Here is an 11,577-nt window from a genome sequence, read left to right on the forward strand (position 1 = left end):
CAATTCTGATATCTGAGATGGTTAGCAGATACAAATGAAATGACTTAGGCCTATTTATAGAAAAATGTTTTTTTAAACCAGAACTAGGACAATAATTATGTTTCATTTCTTACTGTACTTTGTTGGCAGACCTAAACACTGCAGTCAACATACATTTTAACAGCTGCGATTCCACTGTGGAAAGACGCTGAAAAAAACTGGAATGTTTCTCAATATGCATACTAGACTTTACTTGCATTCAGGTACCCATTTGACATCATCATCTGTTGCCAAAGTACAGTTCCACTACTCAAGAATAGAAGTACTGAGGGTGGGAAAAATCTCTGGATGTCGTTCTTGCCCCATCCCAAATGTCAAGGATACATTGGTTGCATGCTTGCTATTGAGAACAATCCCACGTTTCATTGTGTCCTAAGTTTGTTCTTGGCAAGCAAGTTCGCAAGAGGAGTCTTGCCAAGAATACAAGTACGATCTTTGCATTCTTGGTATTGATAAACACCCCTGAACTCTGAGCTCCCAAACCAAAGACTGCATCCTTAATCTCACCCCCAACAAGCAGTAATCCCTTCACATGGACACTTAGAGCCCTACGTGTGGACATTATGGCAAAATCCTGGCCACTCGGATATCCAAACACTTGTCAGAGATCCAGCACGTTTGGCATTAAATCAAAAACTCGGCACGTGAAGGATTCTAAACACGTTGAGATCAGTAATGTTTCTGCAAAACTGGTTCTGGGCGGGACGGCGGACGGGACCATGTGATGTGGGGATGGGAGGGGGGAACGGGTTCAGGTTTAGCAGAGCAATGCCGTAGCAGCCCACGTGGAACACGCAGGAAAGTGAAGCAGTGGGGAGTGCTAGAGCCGGGTGCTGGAATAATCAGGGTCTAGGCAAGCTGGGGAACACCAGAACCCATTTCCAACTAACCACTGATGACAACGGTCACATGGTCGTACTTTTATCAAAGTACAGTAATGTACATACCTGATCACAACTCAGGGAGAGCGACTCCGGCTTGAACATTGTGTTGGTCAGTTGTAACAATCATCTTCAACACACGCAGCTAGTGGATTCTCAAGTTTGCTTTTTCTAATTTTAGTACAGATCAAGGAAATTATATCACAAATACCGGTTTGAGAGTTTGCATATATGCATCCATGCTCCTTGCCACTGGCACAAGCGCATTTAATGTGCAATTTAACAGCCATGTTTTGTGAAGGCGACAGACAAATAAGCTTGAATGGGTTGTGAAAAACAAATGCTAAAATATTGCATATATTTTTTTATGCTAAAAATAAACAAACATTTAGTTTACCTAGAGTAGGGCATGCACGGTATGTCTGATTGCTTTGAAGTTCTACTGCTTGCTTGTGATTTATTTGTAAAAAAAAATGAATTCAAAAATGGTGCTGGAATATCAACATCTGCAACCATCTTGCAAGACCAGGGATTAAAGGATAAAGATAAATAAACATAACAGATTATCACTCAAACATGCAGTAGAATTGATCACTAAGGCGTGACACAAACTTTACACATACAGATTTATCCTCAATGTTCTAAAAAACAAATACAATCCTTTAACTACTGAAAAAAATCTGTATCAGATAATTCCTGGCCCTGCATGCCTGATAAAATATATGTATGAAGTTAAAATGGCATTCATAAAATGCTTATCAACAGCACATTTCCAAAAGATGTTTAACCCACAGACAAAGTAATTAAATCATATCAAATGGTTCCGTGCTTATATGTAAACAGTATAAAAAAAATCAAATAAGTTGCCTAATAGGTCTGTGGAATGGGATGCAACAAAAATGCAGAATAAATAAAGCAATTAATGTAAATAAAACAAACAAAAAAAAAATGTACATTTCTACTAAAATTTGAACATGGCCATTGAACATTTTTTGCCTCGAGGTTTAATAGATTACATCCGTATTCATTTGCAGGACAAAAAGACCACCCTTCACAAAAACGGAATTTGAGTAATTGTTACCATTTGAAAAGCCCAGACCATTCATGCAAAAAAGAGTAAACTTATTTAAATAAAGCATCGTGCATCGTTAATGTATTTCCAGGGAAGCAGTTTGTCCGCAGTGGAGAAGCTTCAGCGGGTCTCAGTAAGGTGGTATTTTCTGAGCATTTCACTGCACGGATGTGCTAACTACCTCCATTATTTCTGTACAATAAAAAATGCTCACACCGCAAAACACACTAACATAGAATACATACTCGACTCCATCAACATACCTCGAAGTCCCAGTGCCATAATAAATCCACAGTCAAAGCTCATATAGCCGGAATGCAAACACAGCATTGTTCATTGCAGTTAAGCAGAAAGTGTGTTTCCCTCATGGGATCGTTCACCCAGATCCACTCGTGAGAAAGGATCCCTGTCCCTTCTTACAGAGTCACGGCCATTAGATAAATGAGTGCGTTTGGAAGGGTAGTCAGGTCCGGGTTAGGGATTCATCTCTCCGCAAGGCTCTCCGTTCGCCTGAAGCGGCAGGCGGAGACCGGCACACCAGTCTGGCTCAGACCACATTGAGGTGGCTGTTGCTGTGTGGAGATGGACAGAGGGGGATGGGCAGGTCCTGCGTCAGGCTGCGGAGGGCACACAGCACCACGTCGGGCATGTGGTGGGTGATCATGCGCGGGCTGATTAGGATGCTGCAGAAGGCCACCTCGCTGGTCCACTGGGCCCGGTAGCTGGGCTGCGAGAAGCACGACCTGGACAAGCAGCACATCTGGCCGTAAGTATCGTGTAAAATGCAGTGATGCACAATAGCAAGCAGCTATGCTGAAGATTTGTCTTTGCAATAATACTCCATCACTACTCCTTCAGTGTATGATTGTAACACATTTACATCGCCTAATCCCACCAACCAATCCTGTCACCCGATCACACCACCCGATCCATTCGCCCAGTCCAGCCACCCGATCCATTCGCCCAGTCCAGCCACCCCATCCATTCGCCCAGTCCAGCCAGCCAATCCCATCACCCATCCAGCTGTGTGTGAGCAGACCTGTGGGAGGGCCCCTCCTCTGTGATGTGGAGGATGCGGCCCGGCAGGAAGAGGGGCAGGTGGGTGACGTGGCTGGGGGAGTCCTCAGAGGCCAGGCTCTGGTCCGAGAGCGACCGCTGCTGGAGTCTGTGTTCCCCAAGCAGCGGCTGGGTCAGCTGATCATCCCTGCGGCCCTCCAGCTCCGTGGGAAAGTCATCCGGCTTGCCCCCAAACACCTCATACCAGCAACCGCGTAGCAGGATCTGGTACTGAGGGTGTCAACAGGAGGGAGAGAATGACATGTGGGCAGAGACAGAGTACAGATAACTGGCTAAACATGCCATCATGCACCAAACAATAGTGATTCTCCACCATAAAAGAATTCTCACATCAAATGTACCATATCATTAAAATAATCATTAATACTGTAAATGTGACGACCAAACACATAATAATAAAAAGACAGAAAACAGTCTCAGACGCCACGACGGTAAAGAGCTATAGGGCCCGGACATCTTCACCTTGGGCTTGTTGCAGTTGGAAACCATCTTCAGTATCCTGCCTTTCAAGTGCTCCATGTTTGGGATGCTCAACCTGGGCGAAAAGCGGACGAGAAACTCAGCATGAGGGCTGCTCGGGCATCTCCGTGCTTCAAAGGTCAGCCAGCAAAAAACGGAGAAAATACCACCATCCTCACCTGGGAACCAGGTCCTTCCCAAGCACCACAGAGACAACAAAGTGTTTGGTGTAATCCGCAAGTGCTTTGCTGAAAAGAGATACCGGGGGAACATATTTACAGAATTTGAGCATAAATAAGGTCAAAGGCCAATAAAACAGTAGATAACATGAATGCTCCGCTGAAGGTTCCACCTTAACAGCATATATGTATGATAGCTACAGACAGAAGAGTCACCTCAGCAGGCCCCCTGGTGGAGAGAAGGCATAACAGCGAAGCGTGGGGTACATGCTGCGCAGTAGGACAGCCAGCACCGCTGCCGCTCCTGCACCCAGACTGTGGCCGGTAATCACCAGCTGGTATTCCTGTGTAGAGAGAAATCACCTCACTGTAGAACAATCTTCAGGCGCAGGAGAACTCAGCTGATTCTGTACTGAGGACTTAAGCAGGGATGAAGTGCGGGACTCCATGATGTTGCATTATACACACTACAGGGGAATGTATACCATACATGCTGTATTAATGCCTTCAGAACAGGAATATGAAAAGTGTGTGAAGTCTCACAGGAGCAACGCTGATGGCCTGGGTCAAAATACCGTCGTTGATTAGCTTCTTGTAGATGTATTTTGCAGCCTGTGCAATTCCCTGCGGAGTGGAGACAGACAAACTTACTCAGTGCAGTAAGTATATAAGACCAAACGGAATAAACCATTGCACTGTCACATTGAAAAAGGAAAAGGAAAAAAAGCCACAACACGTCAATGAGATGAGTGTGAATGCTGAGGAGCTAACGTGTAAATATTACTGCAATCTGAAAATGAAAGTAATTAATTTGGAATGAATAGCCATGTGACAGGCTCCACACACAAGGTTCTCCATAACGGCACAATGTTCTTGGAATTTTCCCATTAATTCCCATATATTCCCATTAATTCCCATGGAAAGTTTCCAAAAATTCCCCTGCTTAACTTCCCATGGAATGGAAAGTTTCTGGAAACTTTTCCACCCCATTGCAACTCTTGGCAGTACACTTTTCTTTGTGATGAAGGCACCCACCTTGTGAGCGTAGCAGGTGCCGCTCACGCCCTCGACTGGCAAGTCCTCACATTCGGCCGACAGGTCAGTCAGCGCGTCCTGGGCACACGGTGTGGGTGGACAGGGAGGACAGCAGAAGGCAGCATATTTCACGAGGGTCATGATGCTATTCATTAACCCCAACATATTTATATCTCAGACACATTGTATATAGCAGCAAACCGCCACCTTATTTCACATCACTACAGCATTTATTCAACAGATGCTTTTATCCAAAACGGCATATATTTGACAAGGCAGCTTCAGCCAGTACATGAAGCAATTGGATAAAGGGCCACGCTCAAGGGCCCAATGGTGGAATCGTCAACAACCACAGGATTTGGAACAGCAACCTTCCAATCACGGCCATAGTATCTTAACCCGACAAGCCACATATCCTTAAATTTTTTTAAGTTTCAATTAAACATCGAATCCTTAAAATTCCTTAGAACTTTTTTCCTAGGGTAACACATGTATGACTGTATCCAGTGTCTTACTGAAAAGTACACCATCATTCGTCTCAGTAAAGGAGACAGCAGCTCGGCCACTGAAGCTAAATGAAGCGCAGCTGAGGAACAGGCTTGTCTCTAACCTTGAGCGACAGAGTCCCCCTCACGGCAACCAGAACTGCCTCCTTCCTGTGATCCAAAGCCACATAGAATGGGATCTCGTAAACCTGAAGTCAAGCAATAAAGAAACAGTTTTTTTTATTTACCATTTCAATATAAATGCATCATTCACTGTACTGACAGTCCTAAGTCATTACTTACAACCCTGGTAACAGATTCTTAATTTTCAGTCTTACGACACTCCTAGCCAAAAAACAGGGTCAAAGCATAATGTTCTGCAGTTAGAGTTTGGTCCATTTTTGTGCCCAGGAGTGTAGAAATCATGCGACGTACTACAAGTCTTATTAATGCGAAGTCGTGAAAGCATAGAGAAAGAGATGCACCAAAGCAAACAGAATTTAGTTTATTATTAGAATATTAGCTAATTCATTCACATCACTCTTTCAGATGCCCTGATATGTGTCCCAGGACCTGGTTATGGAAGCTGATGTGGATGAAGTCTCTGTACTGGAGCCCAGTGCTCTGCAGGACGGAGGTGAAATGACAGCCCAGATGGTCTCCTTCTATGGCGTCAAACTCCGAAGCCCGTCTGCAACAGCTGAAGCAACCCAGTAAAACAGCGGAATCAGCCATAAGCATGAAATAAGGAACGTGCATGTCCCATGTCACACCCTGACGCCCAGCGGAACTTCCGGAAGGATACCCACCATTCCCTGGCCAGCTTGCAGGCCCCAGTAAAAGGCTTCGCGTAAACGTACAGGGGCCAGCCGTACGCAGCGAACGCAAACTGCATGAAGTGGGCGGCTCCCTCCAGCTCCATCTGCAAGTCTTCCCTCTGCAAGCAGAGACAGCACCAGATGACATTCAGTGGAAGAATACGTCAAGTCAGAAGGGACTGCTTGCATTTCAGAGACACGTCCAGCCAAAACGCAGCTGCAGTGTGAGACATGCACCTCTATTACATCCAACATGCATGTTTGCAAAATTGATTCAATTTATGTGAGAGTCACATTCTGGGAAGTTCAAGTTTCAAGTTTTACTCTTGTGCTTGGTTGGAGGAGCACAGTGACATTCTTGTGCCACAGTTGCAGGGGAGGGGACAGGTGCATAGGGGGACAGGCAACAGTGCAAAACAGGACAGACAGCAGTGCAATAAGAGACAAAACAGTGCAAAACAGGACAGACAGCAGTGCAATAAGAGACAAAACAGTGCAAAACAGGACAGACAGCAGTGCAATAAGAGACAAAACAGTGCAAAACAGGACAGACAGCAGTGCAATAAGAGACAAAACAGTGCAAAACAGGACAGACAGCAGTGCAATAAGAGACAAAACAGTGCAAAACAGGACAGACAGCAGTGCAATAAGAGACAAAACAGTGCAAAACAGGACAGACAGCAGTGCAATAAGAGACAAAACAGTGCAAAACAGGACAGACAGCAGTGCAATAAGAGACAAAACAGTGCAAAACAGGACAGACAGCAGTGCAATAAGAGACAAAACAGTGCAAAACAGGACAGACAGCAGTGCAATAAGAGACAAAACAGTGCAATATAAATACAAGAAACACATGCACTGGAATTTCACCTATTAAACATTTGCATTGAAAATACACAATTTAAAGAAAAGCAAAAATAAAAAAAATACAATTTAGGATGTATGGCATTACTCTATAAGTGCATACTTTACATAAAACACAAACCCACTCTTCATTAAATACTGTCCAAATTGTTTATGTTAGGAAAATGTGGGATTCACTTCAGATTTGAACTAAGCACTTACTCTGTTGATGGTTTCACCATGTAAGTGGAGCCCAGTGACTGGGCGGCGGAAGCTAAGCCCCGCCTTCACCATCCACCCTCCAGTGGCATTCGCCTGATTACCACCCAGGCCGGCCTGTACCACATCCCCCGGGACTCACTGTGGGAGAGGAGGGGCTCTGGGCCAGCACTTCATCAGGGTCCCGGGTCCGTTCATTCTTGTCCTGCTCTTGGTGAAGTAGAGAGAGTCCGGCGGCGATATCACTGGGGACCAGATCAGTGTCCTGTGGGGGAAAGTGACAGGGCAGCGTGTGGCTCAGTGGGCTAAGCCGTGTGCCTGTAATCACAAGGTCACCGGTTCAAGCCCAGCCTCAACGCATCTGCGGCTCCTTGAGCAAGACCCTCAACCCCCAGCTCCCTGGGCACCACTACAGGTGGCTGCCCTTCACAGACAGCTTGCTCTACAAAGAGCAAGTTGAGGGAGGCGTGAAAAAGAATTTCCCCACAGGGATTAATAAAATGTAAATTATTATTATTATTAAAAAGCATGTTAGCCACACCGATATGGAATAAACAGCTGCTTAAAAAAGCAAACATACCACACAAGAGCTCATCTCATTAAAGGTTAATCTGTCAGACTATATCACTGTACTGTCCTCAGTCTACATCTTTTCTATAAATATATGAAAATGATAGCAAATTAATCGTAACACATTTAAAAATAACAGCCCATACCTGAAGTGCATTAAGGTTAACATGCATCCGATTCCACACATAGTCAGTAAACAAATTATTAATATTTCACTGCCTGGGCACAGCTCACATGGAGCTGAGAGACATCAGTGGCTGTGGTTGTTTTCTCTGGTATTAATGGTAAATCAGTTCTGAGTTTATTTTATAGTGCTACACAAGGATAATGCTGACGCACTGCTTTCTATCTGGTGTCAGAGAATGACTAGTCTTAATGTTGTCAGAGCAGTGTTGTAATTTACTAACACCTAGTAAGGACATGTGAAGGGAGGGTTATTCAGGGACAGGCGTGGTGGGGAGGTTACACAACACACTCCCAAAGAGCTCACCGGACAGAGATGCAGACATGAAAGAAACAGGACACCTAAGTAATGAAGTAGCATGAAGACAATTCTTTGTGAATATCAAAACCTGCGTATGCACTGCTAGCTGTGCGAAAGCCAAGAACTATTCCTATTTGTTTGTTACACATTATTCTATTCACAGACGTCCTGCAGGTAAATATTAATTCATCTGTCTCCAATGATAATTAAGATAATTATTAAATTATGAGACTTCTAGATTAAACTTATGAATTCTCTGCAGTGCATCATGCTAAACTAGGGGTGGCCAATCATATCCAGAAAGGACTGTTTGCGGGTTTGCGCTGCAACTCCCTAATTAGATTATTAATTAGAGGACTTCCCAAAGTTCACCACCACTCTGTAGCCCCAATCAGCAAATTTTGCCCACCCGCCTGCCCCCAGTCGGCAATATATATACGGTATTACCATAATACCAGCCAATCACTGGCCCTCCCGAATGCCCCTCATCTGCCTCCCTAAAATCAATATCAAAAGGTGGGATGTCTGCATAATGCCATTCAGAAATGTCATTACATTAAGTGACCTCAGCTGAAGCAACAAGTGGTGTATTTTTTTCCCTAATTTTCTAAAAATAAATTAACAAAATTAAGTCACACCACATGGCGCCGAAATGGACCGCTCATGGGAGCTTTACTTACACAAAAATGTTCTGAGGGCAGAAAAACAAAAAAAAGATAACCAATAAGACTGTAGAGGAGCTGGGTTCAAGCAACTACAGGAGGTACGACCAACCAATCAGATGTCTTGGTCCCGCCTCCTCTAGTAAAGTAAAACTCCCATGTCTATTGACACCCATGACAGGGAAGAGCGCGCTGACCGAGAAGAAGCTGCTGAAGAGTTGGGCAATGCTAGAGAAGGCCGCCCTGTTGCTGTCGTCCTGGGGCAGGCAGCAGCAGAGCAGGCGCAGCCGGCACTCCCAGACGCGCACAGCCAGCGAGCGTGCCGTGTACAGCAGCTGCCTCGATCCACTGCTCTCCAGGTCCCGCGCCACTGGCTCGACACTCGCCGCGGCCCTGGACCGCGGGCTGCCCAGCGGATCAAACACAACGACCACTCCAATCGTTGTGAAAAACAAGATGACCCAGCTGTAAGAAGAGGAAGAGGTGGGCAGATACAGAAAGGGATAAAAAAAAGAGAAAGCAAATTACAATTTAATAATCACTACAGTACCCCAATTTAGTCTTTATCTATAAAATTGAAAGATGCTAAAAGTTATTAGGCTAATATTATTGTGGCAAGACAAGTTAAGTAGCTTAACTGAATGAATTGAATGCAATTAATCAAGTTGTGGCAATATTGTAGCAACACGCCTCCAGGGTGGCGGATTTGAATCTGATCCCGTTTCTGAATTCACTGAATATGCTCTTCCTATGTTCATAAGGGTTTCACCTCTCAGTCAGGTAAACTGGGGTCTCTAAACCGCCTTATGTGAGGATGCCCTGTGAGCAACTGACCCCATCCGCAGTGTTCCCCTGCTGTACAGTCGGTATTTTCTGGAACATGGTGTGGATTACAGACTCAGCGTGTGGTTATTGAAGGGGAGAGATCAATGAACCTGAGCTTTAATATGGTGTCTCAAATGCCCATGTGATATCGTAGTCTGGCTCCACCCACCTGGCAATGACTGCACCAATCACAGCTCCAACTTCTGCTTCTCTACAGCCTTGACTGTCATCCGATACCCATATGGCACCAAGACATGCCCATGTGAGCTCAGGAAAATACAGCAGTGCTCGCAGACAGAGAAGTGCGGGGACAGCTCGCCGAGGCCCCGAGTTTGTGATTGTCCCTAAACAAAAGATAAGAAAAAAATGATCAAACATTCATTGGAATAAAAACAAATCTGCCATTCTAAAACATGCTCCATGAAAAACATGCAAAACATGCAAAAAAATATAAGTTCAAATAGACTTACCCTGAGCACTGACATAAACAATTGCAATGAGTGATAAAATTATGGCGGCAAGCAGAACCAGTAGCACAACAAGGTATGTGTGTAGAAGTGATCCACCAGGGCAATCAAACCGGCCCTTATGATTTGTGTACAGAACCAGAGTCCCAATCCACCTGAAAATTAAAGAACGAGAGTAATGAGTACAAATACACACTGTGATGACAAATATTGTATGAGCATGGGCATTACGGTAGGGTTGTGACAACCCAAACTATTATGTCGTCCACCTAAATTGATGGACCCTCAACACCTCCCATCATGTTCAAACCAAAGTTACGCCCTTGTGTATGAATCATGAATTGCGATTAACGAGACATCACAAATCAGAATATTTGCATGCTATTATATGTTTTTAAATCGAGTATTGACCTTCTTGTAAGGTGACCACTACGACATACTTAAATTTAAGTACGACGTTCAACAAAACAAAGATTAAACGCAGATTTTTTAAATATATATATGAAAAGTGAATTTGTTATTACTCGTGAACTCACCAGATAACTCTAATAAACAGCTCGAAGGCTCCGGGGAACACGAGATCGTCGCTCGCAATAACCCACCGCCGGCCAAACACAACCATTCCCGGCATCCTGACTCACGATCCGCCGCCTCTAGCCTTATCACTAGCTGAACACCACAGGTAAACTTCGCCTCTCCTTATTCAATGACCAGCAATCAAATTAAATAACTGCAAGCGGTATCATGCAAGACGCAACACTTCCTTAGTGATTTCACTACTCTCGCCCGACACATGGAACTAATTTTTCCTGGAACATAGCTAAGTGATTACGACATCGGATGTGTCGCATTAGCAGTCAGATAGCACTGAATATTCTCAAGCGAATAATACAGGCAGCGTCGCGTGTAGCTAGCATGTCAATCCATAATTTGGATCAGCTTTCCAGTAGTTACCAACAACATCGCATCTGTACACAAAGAGACTAGTATAACCAGCTAAGAACGGGGTCTCGCGTGCTGTCAGCCCGATCGGAATATTTCGCACATTCATACTATTTATGGAGCGCAACTGAAATTACTGAAAAACGAATGAATCTGGAAAATTTTGACAGCAATGCTGGAATCATATATGCCAGCCTACCCTGCCGGTATATATATACACAATATATACCCCCCCTGTGTGTAACACTATGAAGTCTCCCCCGGCCCACGTGACCCGCGTGCGGCTAAGGAAGGTTCCGCGTGACGTGTCCGGCGGCCGGCGGAGGTTTGATGATGACAGACCTGCCTGGGTGAGCTTCTATTTTACTGGATATACGTACTGTGTTTGCAACGTGTTTCTCCCTCCCAAGTATGCATGCAATGTAGATTATTATTTTTTTTTACATATAGAGAATTTAAGTATAGGTTGTCAGACCTAAACAAATAGAAAATAAAAATCCATCGACGTACGACGAACTCA

At 44.5% G+C, this 11,577-nt stretch overlaps 1 protein-coding gene across 1 annotated transcript; it reads right to left on the reverse strand.

The window, feature by feature from the left end:
- Positions 1 to 1,069: 1,069 nt before the first annotated feature.
- On the reverse strand, positions 1,070 to 11,317 carry daglb (diacylglycerol lipase, beta). Its single transcript, XM_023831275.2, has 15 exons — positions 10,652 to 11,317; positions 10,119 to 10,270; positions 9,818 to 9,992; positions 9,021 to 9,288; positions 7,250 to 7,372; positions 6,037 to 6,164; positions 5,801 to 5,927; positions 5,353 to 5,436; positions 4,743 to 4,820; positions 4,251 to 4,331; positions 3,924 to 4,051; positions 3,708 to 3,776; positions 3,532 to 3,604; positions 3,032 to 3,279; positions 1,070 to 2,735 (listed from the first exon to the last, which is right to left on the reverse strand). Exons 1-15 carry the CDS (start codon positions 10,744 to 10,746, stop codon positions 2,540 to 2,542), a joined length of 2,025 nt encoding a protein of 674 aa, XP_023687043.1. The 5' UTR covers positions 10,747 to 11,317; the 3' UTR covers positions 1,070 to 2,539.
- Positions 11,318 to 11,577: the final 260 nt, after the last annotated feature.

Source organism: Paramormyrops kingsleyae, chromosome 5, assembly GCF_048594095.1.
Source record: "Paramormyrops kingsleyae isolate MSU_618 chromosome 5, PKINGS_0.4, whole genome shotgun sequence".
NCBI lineage: Eukaryota > Metazoa > Chordata > Actinopteri > Osteoglossiformes > Mormyridae > Paramormyrops > Paramormyrops kingsleyae.

Bases quoted from the DNA above. Each gene is read 5' to 3' on its own strand.
- daglb (XM_023831275.2), bottom strand. From the start codon at position 10,746: ATGCCGGGAATGGTTGTGTTTGGCCGGCGGTGGGTTATTGCGAGCGAC. The intron at 4,332-4,742 runs GTGGGTGCCTTC...TCCACTCCGCAG, and splicing joins GCACCTGCTACGCTCACAAG to GGAATTGCACAGGCTGCAAA. The intron at 3,777-3,923 runs GTGACTCTTCTG...ATCTCTTTTCAG, and splicing joins CCACCAGGGGGCCTGCTGAG to CAAAGCACTTGCGGATTACA.